A 14,004-nucleotide genomic window follows, 5' to 3' on the forward strand; every position below is an offset into this window, starting at 1 on the left:
ATGGGCATGGTGGCACATCAACTGCACGTTAATGGAATTAAACCCTGGATGGATCCTGTATGTCTTGTCATTATCATTGGATATCCAGAGAGCTGTTTGCGTTCTTGGATAACTCCTCACACTGAGAAATCCACATATCCTTCAATGCTACTTGCCCCTCTTGAAGACATTGTGCAGTCTGTATCTAGAATAGATGTCCTCTATTATCTCCCTGATGCACTGGTGAGTGGCACTCTAGGGTAGGCTCATAAATTCCTGATGAAGGGCTTTTGCCCGAAACATCGATTTCGAAGCTCCTTGGATGCTGCCTGAACTGCTGTGCTCTTCCAGCACCACTAATCCAGAATCTGGTTTCCAGCATCTGCAGTCATTGTTTTTACCTCATAACAACAAAGCCATGTGGATGCTGGAGATCTGAAATATAAACAGAAAGTGTTGGACAATTCAGCAAGACCATAATAGTTCCAAAGAAGAAACTGTCTCTCTCCACAAACTCTGCCAGTTCTCCAAAGTTTTTTCAGTATCTTCTGTTTTTATACTGGGATATTCAAGCAATGGAAAGACCTACACCCATAAAAATTTAAGGCAGCAATAATTTTAAGGGCTGCTATTCCCTTAAGGGTGCGGCGAGCAGTCACAGATTCTTTTCTGATGGCAGTATGTGTAAAGGAAACGTCGGGAAAAAATTCATTAAGGCATGCTTTTGGGCACAGGGATTGCAGCATGTGAACATACCAGGCCCGGCCTAGGCATCAACACACAAAGTTGATGCTGCCTCCTTACCTTAATGATTTCACCCCAGCATGGAACATACTACTGCTCAGTAGAGGGTTTAGTCTCATTCATGGCTAGAACAATGACACTAGCTTGTACCTCATGAAGCTGCAACAATCTGAAAAAATTCAATAGAAGGAAAAGAACAGAAAAGAGTAAGATACCAGGTTTTCTGAAGGAGGCCTTAGTTTCAAAGAATGGAAAGAGAAAGAGATGCAATGTTTCTTCAGGAGACCCTTAAACTACACACTGAGAAAGAATCTTGATTGGTTGCCAAGAGATTGATACCTGTAGTTTGGCCCTGAGGTCCTGGCTGTAATGCCAAAAGAAGTTCATTGACCTCACATGATCAAGGTCAGCGAACGTATCTTCATATGACATATTATTCTCTGCATCAGTAACCCTTTTCACTGTTCAAAGTACCACACTCCTCAACTCTCAACCATTGGCAATTTCTATCAGTGAGATTCAAATAACACTCAAATACTTCACCTAACTCTACACATTAAACACCAGCACAATGGAAGCTCGCACTGAGGCTATGAAAAGCATGTGTGATGCTATGCACACAGATTGGATTCATGCAGGCGAGGACTGCAGATATCACAACAACAATGAACACTGTTCAAAGGGGCAGGCTCTCAGACATCTGGATTAGTGGTGCTGGAAGAGCACAGCAGTTCAGGCAGCATCCAACGAGCAGTGAAATCGACGTTTCGGGCAAAAGCCCTTCATCAGGAATAAAGGCAGTGAGCCTGAAGCGTGGAGATATAAGCTAGAGGAGGCTGGGGGTGGGGAGAGAGTAGCATAGAGTACAATGGGTGAGTGGGGGAGGAGATGAAGTTGGTAGGTCAGGGAGGGGAGGGTGGGGTGGATAGGTGGAAAAGGAGCTAGGCAGGTTGGACAAGTCCAGACAAGTCAAGGGGACAGTGCTGAACTGGAAGTTTGAATCTAGGATGAGGTGGGGGAGGGGGAAATGAGGAAGCTGTTGAAGTCCAAATTCTTGCCCTGGGGTTGAAGTGTTCCGAGGCGGAAGATGAGGCATTCTTCCTCCAGGCATCTGGTGGTGAGAGAGCGGCGGTGAAGGAGGCCCAGGACCTCCATGTCCTCGGCAGAGTGGGAGGGGGAGTTGAAATGTTGGGCCATGGGGCGGTTTGGTTGATTGGTGCGGGTGTCTCGGAGATGTTACCTAAAGTGCTCTGCTAGGAGGCGCCCAGTCTCCCCAATGTAGAGAAGACCACATCGGGAGCAACGGATACAATAAATGATATTAGTGGATGTGCAGGTAAAACTTTGATGGATGTGGAAGGCTCCTTTAAGGCCTTGGATAGAGGTGAGGTAGGAGGTGTGGGCACAGGTTTTACAGTTCCTGCGGTGGCAGGGGAAAGTGCCAGAATGGGAGGGTGGGTCGTAGGGGTGTGTGGACCTGACCAGGTAGTCACGGAGGGAATGGTCTTTGCAGAAGGCAGCAAGGGGTGGGGAGGGAAATATATCCCTGGTGGTGGGGTCTTTTTGGAGGTGGCGGAAATGCCGGCGGATGATTTGGTTTATACGAAGGTTTGTAGGGTGGAAGGTAAGCACCAGGGGCGTTCTGTCCTTGTTACGGTTGGAGGGGTGGGGTCTGAGAGAGGAGGTGCGGGATGTGGATGAGATTCGTTGGAGGGCATCTTTAACCACGTGGGAAGGGAAATTGCGGTCTCTAAAGAAGGAGGCCATCTGGTGTGTTCTATGGTGGAACTGGTCCTCCTGGGAGCAAATACGGCGGAGGCGGAGAAATTGGGAATACGGGATGGCATTTTTGCAAGAGATAGGGTGGGAAGAGGTGTAATCCAGGTAGCTGTGGGAGTTGGTGGGTTTGTAAAAAATGTCAGCGTCAAGTCAGTCGTCATTAATGGAGATGGAGAGGTCCAGGAAGGGGAGGGAGGTGTCAGAGATGGTCCAGGTAAATTTAAGGTCAGGGTGGAATGTGTTGGTGAAGTTGATGAATTGCTCAACCTCCTTGCGGGAGCACAAGGTGGCACCAATGCAGTCATCAATGTAGCAGAGGAAGAGGTGGGGAGTGGTGCCGGTGTAATTACGGAAGATCAACTGTTCTACATAGCCAACAAAGAGACAGGCATAGCTGGGGCCCATACATGTACCCATGGCTACCCCTTTGGTCTGGAGGAAGTGGGAGGATTCAAAGGAGAAATTGTTAAGGGTGAGGACCAGTTCGGCCAAACAAATGAGAGTGTCAGTGGAAGGGTACTGTTGGGGATGTCTGGAGAGGAAAAAACGGAGGGCTTGGAGGCCCTGGTCATGGCGGATGGAGGTGTAGAGGGATTGGATATCCATGGTGAAGATGAGGTATTGGGGGCCGGGGAAACGGAAGTCTTGGAGGAGGTGGAGGGCGTGGGTGGTTTCTTGAACGTATGTGGGGAGTTTCTGGACTAGGGGGGATAGGACAGTGTTGAGGTAGGTAGAGATGAGTTCAGTGGGGCAGGAGCATGCTGAGACAATGGGTCGGCCAGGGTGGTCAGGCTTGTGAATCTTGGGAAGGAGGTAGAACCGGGCAGTGCAGGGTTCCCGGACTATGGGGGGTGGGGTCATGGTCGAGGCGGCAGTAGGAAGAGGTGTTTGGCGTTTGGCTTCAGCAGTGTAGAGGTCAGTGCGCCAAACTACTACTGCGCCCCCTTTATCCGCTGGCTTAATGGTGAGGTTGGGATTAGAGCAGAGGGATTGGAGGGCTGCGCGTTGTGAGGGTGAGAGGTTGGAGTGGGGGAGGGTGGTAGACAGGTTGAGGCGGTTAATGTCCCGGCGGCAGTTGGAAATGAAGAGGTTGAGGGCAGGTAATAGGCCAGCGCGGGGTGTCCAGGTGGATGCAGTGTGTTGGAGGTGGGCGAAGGGGTCCTCGGAAGGTGGGCGGGAGTCCTGATTGTGAAGGTAAGATCGGAGGCGGAGGCAACGGAAGAAGTGTTCGATGTCATGGCGTGTATTAAATCCATTGATGCGTGGACAGAGGGGGATGAAGATGAGTCCTTTGCTAAGGACTGATCATTTGTCCTCAGTGAGTGGGAGGTCTGGAGGGATGGTGAAAACTCGGCAGGGCTGGGATCTGGTGTGGGTGTGGAGCTGGGAGTGGGGTCGGAGCCAGTACCTGGAGTGGGTGTGATGGCGGGGGGAATGGGGGTGGAGGCATGAACAGAGGTAATGTTCCCCTCGGGGTTCTCATGCCTCCACCCCCATTCCCCCCACCATCACACCCACTCCAGGTACTGGCTCCGACCCCACTCCCAGCTCCACATCCATACCAGATCCAGCTCCCGGCCCTGCCGAATTTTCACCATCCCTCCAGACCTCCCACTCACTGAGGACGAACGATCAGTCCTCAGCAAAGAACTCACCTTCATCCCCCTCCGTCCACGAATCATCCTGCACCTCCACCCTCAGACCCCACCCCTCCAACCGTAACAAGGACAGAACGCCCCGGTGCTCACCTTCCACCCTACAAACCTTCGCATAAACCAAATCATCGCCGACATTTCCGCCACCTCCAAAAAGACCCCACCACCAGGGATATATTTCCCTCCCCACCCCTTTCTGCCTTCCGCAAAGACTGTTCCCTCTGTGACTACCTGGTCAGGTCCACACCCCCCTATGACCCACCCTCCCATTCTGGCACTTTCCCCTGCCACCGCAGGAACTGTAAAACCTGTGCCCACACCTCCTCCCTCACTTCTATCCAAGGCCCTAAAGAAGCCTTCCACATCCATCAAAGTTTTACCTGCACATCCACTAATATCATTTATTGTATCCGTTGCTCTCGATGTGGTCTCCTCTACATTGGGGAGACTGGGCACCTCCTAGTAGAGCGCTTTAGGGAACATCTCCGAGACACCCGCACCAATCAACCAAACCGCCCCATGGCCCAACATTTCAACTCCCCCTCCCACTCTGCCAAGGACATGGAGGTCCTGGGCCTCCTTCACTGCCACTCCCTCACCACCAGACGCCTGGAGGAAGAATGCCTCATCTTCCGCCTCGGAACACTTCAACCCCAGGGCATCAATGTGGACTTCAACAGCTTCCTCATTTCCCCTTCCCCCACCTCATCCTAGTTTCAAACTTCCAGCTCAGCACTGTCCCCTTGACTTGTCTGGACTTGTCCGACCTGCCTAGCTCCTTTTCCACCTATCCACTCCGCCCTCCCCTCCCTGACCTATCACCTTCATCTCCTCCCCAATTCACCCATTGTACTCTATGCTACTCTCTCCCCACCTCCACCCTCCTCTAGCTTATCTCTCCACGCTTCAGCTGACTGCCTTTATTCCTGATGAAGGGCTTTTGTCCAAAACGTCGATTTCACTGCTCGTTGGATGCTGCCTGAACTGCTGTGCTCTTCCAGCGCCACTAATCCAGAATTTGGTTTCCAGCATCTGCAGTTATTGTTTTTACCTCTCAGACATCTGTGCAGAGGTACTGCTTTAGAGGAGTCACAGTAGCAACATGAAGCACAAACCTGTTGATCTTTCTCAGGACTGGCACTTATACTACCAGTACTGCTGTTCCATCAGTGATTTTTCTGTTCCCTGGCAGCCAGTCAGACTAGCTTGCTGCTCTCCATGTTGTGATAATGTCATCTGGAGCCAGGCCTTCCAGGCCCAGGAGTGGACGGGGTTATTATACAAGGTCAATGCAGGCTCTTCCAGTGAAAGTCAACAGCCTTCTATTTGCCAAGCTACAACCATGAGATAAGCACCGTGTAGAGACACAAGGAGGGTAAAGCCTCGCAGACCGGCACTAAAGGAGTACATGAGGATGAATAGTTTAGTTTGTATGTACTACTAGAAGTGTTGTTGATAAAGTTATTACAGAATGGCTTTTTGGTGGCTATTCCTGGATTTTTTTTCCAGTATAGAACACTCTGATAGTGTACCCCAAATACTTTGAAAGTTGGAGAATTGCGAAGCAATTGTAATGTTGGGATGACATCTTACAATGAGCGATCTGAACATACACTCATATAGCATTAGGAACAAAAGGGCCAAAATATGTCCTTTCTGACTACCCCTCTTCTGTGATGTACTCCTTTTCCTAAGTTTGCTTTTCAGTATCTGGTGGTATGACTGTTCCCACATAGTATTTAACAAACCACAGCAAACTGGACACATTGGTGAGTTTTTTAATTCACTCCTAGAATGCAGGTGGTTGCTGGCAGGGCCAGCATTTATTGCCCATCCCTAGTTGCCCTTGAGAAGGTTGTAGTGAGCTACCACCTTGAACTCTGACTAGAGGAGATGGCACTATTCAGTGATTCCCTCCTTGCTGAAATGCAGGCATCTTCCACACTGCTTCTGGAATACTACTTGAAGATCTTTGATGAGTTTGGCCTCCAAACGCATCAAAGAGCCTTTTTCCTTTGAGAGCCTTTTTCCTGTTCCCTCAGGGCGCTGATTCCCTGCCTCTGCTGCATTTCCAGGACAGACTGCAACCAGTGCCTCCATCAGTGAAGCTGGCTTTCTCCTGCCAAGCTAAACAACTCTCTGACCACCTAGCTGGAATCCAGCACCATTCCCTTGAAAATGCAATGTATTAGTTCCTCCAATAACACAATTTAGTACGTCTGTTGAATCTGCACCATCAAATTAAGTTAAAAGCACTGGAAGATGTATGGCTAACCTTTTAGATAGCACAAGCAGGGGTGTCCCTTTTACAGGCAAACAGTTGGTCGTAATTGAGAGGGTGTCAGCTAGACTGTGTGCTCCAAAATGGCAGATTGTTCTACCATGACAGAGTTTTCTTTTTATTTTTTCACAGGTTGTGTATGTTCCTGACTAAACCAGTATTTATTGCCCATTCGTAATTACCCTTAAGAAGATGGTGGTGAACTGATTTCTTGAATTGCTGTAGTGCTTTGGGTGTAGAGACATACACAGTGCAGTGAAGAAGTGAGTTCCAGTATCCCTACCCAAGGAGAGTGAAAGAATTGTGATATTTCTCCAAAGGGATGGTGTGTGGCTTTGAAGGGAGCTTGCAGGTGGTGGTTGTGGTGTTCCCATGCATCTTTCTCCTCCTGGTGATAGAGGCTGCAGATTTGGAAGATACTGTCAATCAAGGTTTGGTAAGATACTGCAGTGCATCTTATAGATGGTACATACTGCTGCCACAATGCATCATAGTGCCAGTCAAAAAGGAGGCTTTGCTCTGGATGGTGTCAAGCTTGTTGAGTATTATTGGAGCTGTATTCATCCAGGTAACTAGGGAGTTTGCGCCTCCTTGTTGCTGCGTATGTTTTTGGAGACACAGGAAGTGAGTTACTTGTTATGGAATTCCTAGGCTCTGACTTGTTGTTGTAGCCACAGTTATTTATATAGCTAATCTAGTTCAGTTTCTGGTCAGTGGTAATCCCCAGACTGTTGACAGTGTGGGGTTCAACAATGAGAATGCTATTGAACATCAAGGGGCGATCGTCAAATTCCCTTTTATTGGAGATAATCATTGTCTTGTATTTGTGTGTTGCACACATTACTTTCCACTTACTAGTTCAAGCCTGTATGTTGTTCAAGTCTTGTTGTGTATGGACATGACTGCTTGAGGAGTCATGACTGGTAATGAACTTGTGCAGTCATCAGCGAACAGACACTGTTTAGCATTCAGTATCTGCTACTCTCCATACTTTCCATGCATGCACAGCCACTTGAGGCTAGCAGCAACTGGCTGACTCAATATTTCAGTCGAAAATTTCTATAGCATCATCACGTGCTATTATGTGAACCCATTTTTTAGCATTTATCTCTGTAATCTATGTGAGATAGAAGAGCTTGATATGGCAGCATGATAATAAAACATGTTCCATTCCCATTGCTATTATCTTTCAATTTAAACCATTAAATTCATCCCAAGGATGCATTTTCAGAAGTTACTTCAAACAACTAGTTGCAGGATGGTACCCTGTAACAATTCAAATAATGCTAGTTAAATTTGAAACTAATATGGATGTCAGTTTAAATTGAATGTGAATCATCAACATTTAGTTAGGAGCTTTTCTGTATTAAATGAAACTTAATATTAGCTTTGGTATAGTGTAAAAGTTACTGCAATAGACTTTTATTGTCTGTTAATGAAAATCTATTTTGGTCACATTTCCCTTAACATTTGACAACTTTATTTAAAGTAGTTGCAATAAACTTCAGAGGGCAGATGCAGTGTGAAAATTCTATAGTGAGTCATAAATGTTTTGCTGATAAACCATATGGATCAGCAAAAGGTGTATCACTTGTTATCCACGTAGCCCACAGAAAGTCATATTTGAGGTATCTTTTCAATGAATCAAACGTACCTGTTTTAGGCATGATTGAATGCTACGCAAGAGAACATATGTCAACTGAACATTTCACTGCTGTCTTGAATGTTAGCATGATATATTTTGCAAGTGGTAGTACATCTATCATAGATGGACTTAAAACTTACACAAAATGTACATTCTCATTAAATGATGAGTGGCTAATTCATCTTTCCACAGCATAATTAATGGTTTCTCCACAGAACAATTTTTCATTGTTTGTTGCGATGTATTTTCAACAGTTTTTTTTGTTACTTTTTTCTATTTTTGCATGCCTATCACGATGTCATTTCCAAAAGATCTATGTAAGTATTAACCTAGTTTAATGTTTTCTTGCAGTTTGAGTGTTCCTTTACAAGGTTAGTTTGTAACAGCATTTCAGAACAGCAGTATTTGCGATCAATCATGCACCAGAACACAGTGTTATATTTCTTGCACATGTTCAAAAAGCATAATGAAAAGAGAAGTGCATAATTCATTAATATCTGATTTTTGTTCTGTATTGTTTTTAACCATTTAATATTCTGCTAGATGCAGAAATTTAATGATGGAATCTCGGTGGCTGTCAATCAGCTTCTTGAATTAATTTATTGATTTTATTTCCTGACTCTAACTCGCAAAAATATTGTCTGTATGCATAACTAAATTAAACGAAGGACACAAAAATGTTAATGGTAGAATAGTTTTAAACAGTAACAGGGTAATCATACTAAAGGAAGAAAGCCATGCTCAGTATCTAGGTTTACTATTAATCACATGTAACCGCCCCTTGTGAAGCTTAAGTGAGGGAGAAGTAGGGAGAAAGATCTGACTCCACATTTACAGAGTCAGAACATGGTATCTATGGTATAACTGGTGTGGCAAAGCATCGCATAATTGTAAAAGCATAGGATAACATATAAACAAAGAATAAACAGGAAGGATTCGTGAAGAGGAGAGAGGTGAAATAGATGTACAACGTTTGTGGACACTGCACTTCCTTGTAACTTATTTCTTATTGGCTTATAAACTGTACATATTTCATATTATTTTGATTACATCATATTATTATAAATAAATTGAACAGCATTACTGCAAAATATGCTCACTGTATATATTGCCAGGTTAATTGTGAAGTGGAACATAAACGTAAAGCACTTGTGCAAGCTAATTCTGATTTAGCTGCTGCTGCAGAGAAGCTTGAGACCATTAGAAAAAAGCTTGCAGTAAGTACTGTGATTTGTAATTACCTTCCTGTGAAATATATTTTGTGTTTATTTTAAGAAAAGCTCTTATTGAACAGCTGTACTTTGCATTGTCAATTTTTACATGGATTATTGTGGTTTCAAAATGACAGAACAAATCTATATTTTAATGTTTGCAGTGAGGTAAACTCATTACAGTAAGAATGATTAAGTAAACTCTGTCTGTTCCTTAATCCTCATATTGTTTCATATTCTCATGTCATTATATAAAGGCAAGGCCATAGGTTAAGTTAGCTACCAAGTCATATGCAGCAGTGACTCCAATGATATTGCTGCAGTTAGATCATAAACCACCACTGACTACTGTGAAATCCAAATCCTTGTAAATAGTCCCTTGTTAACTGTCATTAGATATTCATTGTTGAAAGCATGATTTGTTTTCAATTGCTTTGTTCTGAAAGTAGTATGAATTTTTAAAAACATCTTCATTTTTAGTGTAACTAATTTCTATGCATGCTTCACTAGGGGAACTTATAGTAACTAGTTATCAATAGTCTGTATTGGAAAAAAAGTACATGTTTCATAGCTGAAAATAATGTCTATGAACAACTGTTTCAGTAAAACAAAAGGGAAAATCATATTATGATTATCAAATTTGTTTAGGTTTAACTAGATATCAAGGGTCAATATCTCTTTTGAGGGATCTTTGTGAGATAATCTCAAGCTGTAAATTTTTCTCATTTCCACTAGTTCCTTTATTGGATGATACAGCCATGTCGTAACATTACCTTTTGTATTTGTGTTGAATATCCTTTTGTATTTTCCTTGTTAGAAAGATAGGATGGCACAAATGCCATACATCATATACACATTATTCAAAATTTTAACTTGCAAAAGGTGGCTTTTGTTCATTAATGATAAATATATTTCCAAGATTCGGGGTAAAATTTTATGTACCCCTGAGTGGCATAAGCAATTGCAGAAAGTGTGTTTAAAAATGGCAAAAAATGAGATTATCAATATTGTGTAAAAAATGCGACTTACCTCTTCATATTTCAAAATCTTGATGAGGAAAAGAATGAACTTATTCCCATACATATGCATCTCACTAATAGGCAACTCATTTCATTTTAATGTAGCCTCCAATTCTCTCCTTCCTCTAGAAACTAAATGGCACTAAATCCCATTATGACAGTCTGGGCAATTACTTGGTGGCAGCAGCTCGCCACTTGCCTTCACTATAGTGTTCCTGCATGCTCCATGGAAACTGTTTATGTTATATATCAATTATCTGGATGAAGGAACAGAGGGCATTGTTGCTAAGTTTGCAGGTTCACAAAGTTAGGTGGAGGGATAGATAGTGGTGAGGGAGCAGGAAGCCTACACATGGACTTGGTGAGGGGTTACACCTGAAACATCAACTTCTCCACCTCCTGATGCTGCCTGGCTTGCTATGTTCTTCCAACTTCCTGCCTGTCTACTAAGAACTTGGTCAGGCAAGGAGAGTGGGCAAAGAAGTGACAGATGGAATATAATGTGGGAAAGTGTGAGATTATGCACTTTGTTTAGAATAATAGAGGGACTATTTTCCAAATGGGGAAATGCTTTGGAAATCTGAAGCACAAAGGCAATTGGGAGTCCTCTTTCAGGATCCTCTTAAGCTTAATATGCAGGTTCAGTTGGCAATTAGGAAGACACATACAATGTTCGCATTTATTTCAAGAGGTTTAGAATACAGGAGCAGAAATGTATCACTGAGGCTGTATAAAGCTCTGGTGAGACTGCGTTTGGAATATTGTGGGTCCCTTATTTAAGGAGGAATGTACTAATGTTGGTGGGGTGCAGAGGAGGTTTACAAGATGGATTCAGGGATGAAGGTCTTGTCATATTAGGGGTGATTGAGGACTCTAGGTCTACTCTTGATTGGGATGAGAGTGAACCTCATTAAAACTTAAGGAAATTATAATGCCTGAATAGAGTAAACATGGAGAAGATGTTTCCACTAATAGGAGACTAGGACCCAAGGGCACAGCCTCAGAGTGAAGGGATGACCATAAAGAACTGAAATTAGGAATTTCTTCAGTTAGAGGGCAGTGAATCTATGGAGCTCATTGTCACAGAAGACTGTAGAGCCAAGTCATTGAATGTATTTAAGAAAGAGATCAGTTCTTGTTTGTTAAGGAGAGAAGACAAGAAAAAGGAGTTGAGAAACATATCAGCCCTGATCCAATATGTTTAGGCTCATAGGGCCAAATGGCCTAATTCACTCTTGGATCTTATAGTTTTATGGTTCCGCTCCATCCTTTATGCAAGTTGGCAATGATAAATCTCCAGCCTCACCACATCATCTTGCCTGCTCTCCAACCAAACCACTTCAGGACTTCCCTTTGGAACTCAGGGACACCTACAATTTGCATGCTTCTGCCAAGTGATTTTGCACACCCATATATCTCCTGCATCTACACAGGTTACATTTTAAAGCTTTTGGCTTCATTTATTTGCACTCACTCATTTTGCTCTGACATGGAGGCTTGCCACCTCTATTACTTACATTGCCTTTTAGCACATAAAAAAAGACAGTAGCTTATCATGGTTCAGGGCATTGAACAGTCAAGGGGTTAGAAATGTTGCTTTATGACACCATGATATGTCAATGTCACAGCTGCAGCATGTACCAACAGCTTATGTGGCAAACAGACTGCTTACGATTCAACCAAACATCCACATGTGAAAGGCAAATGGGAGCAGTTCCTAGTGGGGTCAAGGAGGACTATAGTCAATCAGGGGTTTCTGTCACACATAGTCAAGCAGCTTGTCTCATTCCAGGCCAGGGGCTTGACCATGGCCAATCCTACAAGTCAAGTATCCAGGTTTGCAGGTATGTTACTCACGTTGATATGGAGACATAAGTTTGTGGAGTACACAACATTTTCCCACACAGAGACAAAGGGAGGGACTGAACATGGTGACAGTGGATGCAGTAGCAATAAGTAGTAGTGCAGGAGCATGAGTGGTGATGTCTTTCAAGATAACAATGCAGGACGACCATGTGAAAGGTAGTTCATGGTTTGTAGCATCTCAAGTGGTATGTAGCTGGGGTTTAACTATGGTACCAGCATTGTGAACATCACAAATTCCCAGCTGTGCTGAATGCTTCCCCTTTGAAAACATTACAGTGTTGCAGCCAAATTACAATTGTAATGCCCCTATTCCCCACCATCTCTGACATTTGGGTCCTGCTTCTTCTCCTGTCCCAAAACTTGGGCACAGCATCCCCACCCACCACATCACATCACATCACATCATATCACACTAACTGAATCTCTGGCCTTGCTCCATCTCTGACTGGCACTCAGTTCTGAACCCAATGAATATCAAATACTTACTGAATTGAATTACTGTCATTCTAGCCTCCTGAAACTCTGCTAAGTGAGGGCCGGGAACTGGGTCAAGTAAATCATTATCTCAACCAATCAGCTGTTCACTCCCTCCACTCTTCCCATTCCTCCAATCACAGGCTCTGTCACTTGAGTAGTGACAGCAGGCATGAAGAAACCAATGATTGTTTGATCTGGTGCAGTGAGCATGGGAGAAGTGGAAACTGGATCAGAGGAGAAGTTCCTCACCAATTCCATCTCTCCCTTATATGGGGGAGGGGTGACAGGTGTGACTTTTCACCTTTCAGCCACATAGTTGAATTTTCAGGAGAAATTTCAGATCATTTGGTTGTCAATTCACTCACTGCACCTTCTCCAGCCACCCCATCCCCTCCTCCCCCCCAGCCTCACAAACCTGCATTGTTAGGTGTCACTAAATCTATTTTCATTGAACGACAGAAGAGGTTACAGGAAAGCAAGTCAATTTAGTCAACTACATCTGAACAAGCTCACCACAAGAGCAAGTTAATTAGTCTCACTGTTGCTTCTGCTCTTTTCCAGTCTCTGCAAAATATCAAGTTATGGGGAGGCAATGGGGTAGTGGTACTGCCCGTCAATGAGATGAAGTTCACCCTCTACAGCCACCAGCCAATTCATCATAAGTGCTGCAGTCTTGGCACCACTAGGGTCAAAGAGTGTGGTGCTGGAAAAGCACAGCTGGTCAGGCAACATCTGAGGAGCAGGATAGTTGATGTTTCGAGCTTATGCACCACATTCTTCTACTCTGATCTCCAGCATCCGCAATTTCTCCTTGGCACCACCAGAGCTCTGTCGTGGTCAATTTTTAACAAGTACAACTGACCCTTATTTATTTACATAGGGTGAGTGGCTGTAGATTTTGGCACCCATTCACCCCTGTAACATGGGGTGCGCTCGGGTGGGTGGGGGAGGTGGTGGGCTAGCTGCCTAACTTATATTATATGCCACTTCAACCAAAAACACAGCTGGTGAGGGCATGTCCTTTCCAGCCCCTGGTCTCAATACTGGTGCTGACACAATTATTGTAAAAACCTATCTGGTTCACTAACATGCTTTAGGGAAAGAAATAAGCCATCCTTACTTGGTCTGACCTACATGTGACTTCTGGCCCTAACAATGTGCTTGATTCATAACTGACCTCTAAATTGGCCTAAAAGCCACCTGGACAAAAGAAATTAGGGAGAGGTACAAATGCTGGCCTTGCCTGTGACATCTATATCTCTGGTCGAACTTTAAAAAGGAAAAATTTAAGTATACAAGTCTGTTTTTGATGAATGATTGCACAGTAAAAATAGACAAGTTTTTTAGT

The 14,004-nt window shown here is 44.2% G+C and overlaps 1 protein-coding gene across 1 annotated transcript in view; it reads left to right on the forward strand.

Annotated features, from left to right (window-relative positions):
- dnah9l (dynein, axonemal, heavy polypeptide 9 like) overlaps nt 1–14,004 on the forward strand; it is a 428,305-nt gene that overhangs the window by 321,006 nt on the left and 93,295 nt on the right. The window contains exon 63 of the mRNA XM_072579200.1: nt 9,199–9,300. Within this exon, the coding sequence (XP_072435301.1) occupies nt 9,199–9,300 (102 nt within the window). The remainder of the gene's footprint in view (nt 1–9,198; nt 9,301–14,004) is intronic.

This window comes from Chiloscyllium punctatum, chromosome 10, assembly GCF_047496795.1.
Source record: "Chiloscyllium punctatum isolate Juve2018m chromosome 10, sChiPun1.3, whole genome shotgun sequence".
Classification (NCBI taxonomy): Eukaryota; Metazoa; Chordata; class Chondrichthyes; order Orectolobiformes; family Hemiscylliidae; genus Chiloscyllium; species Chiloscyllium punctatum.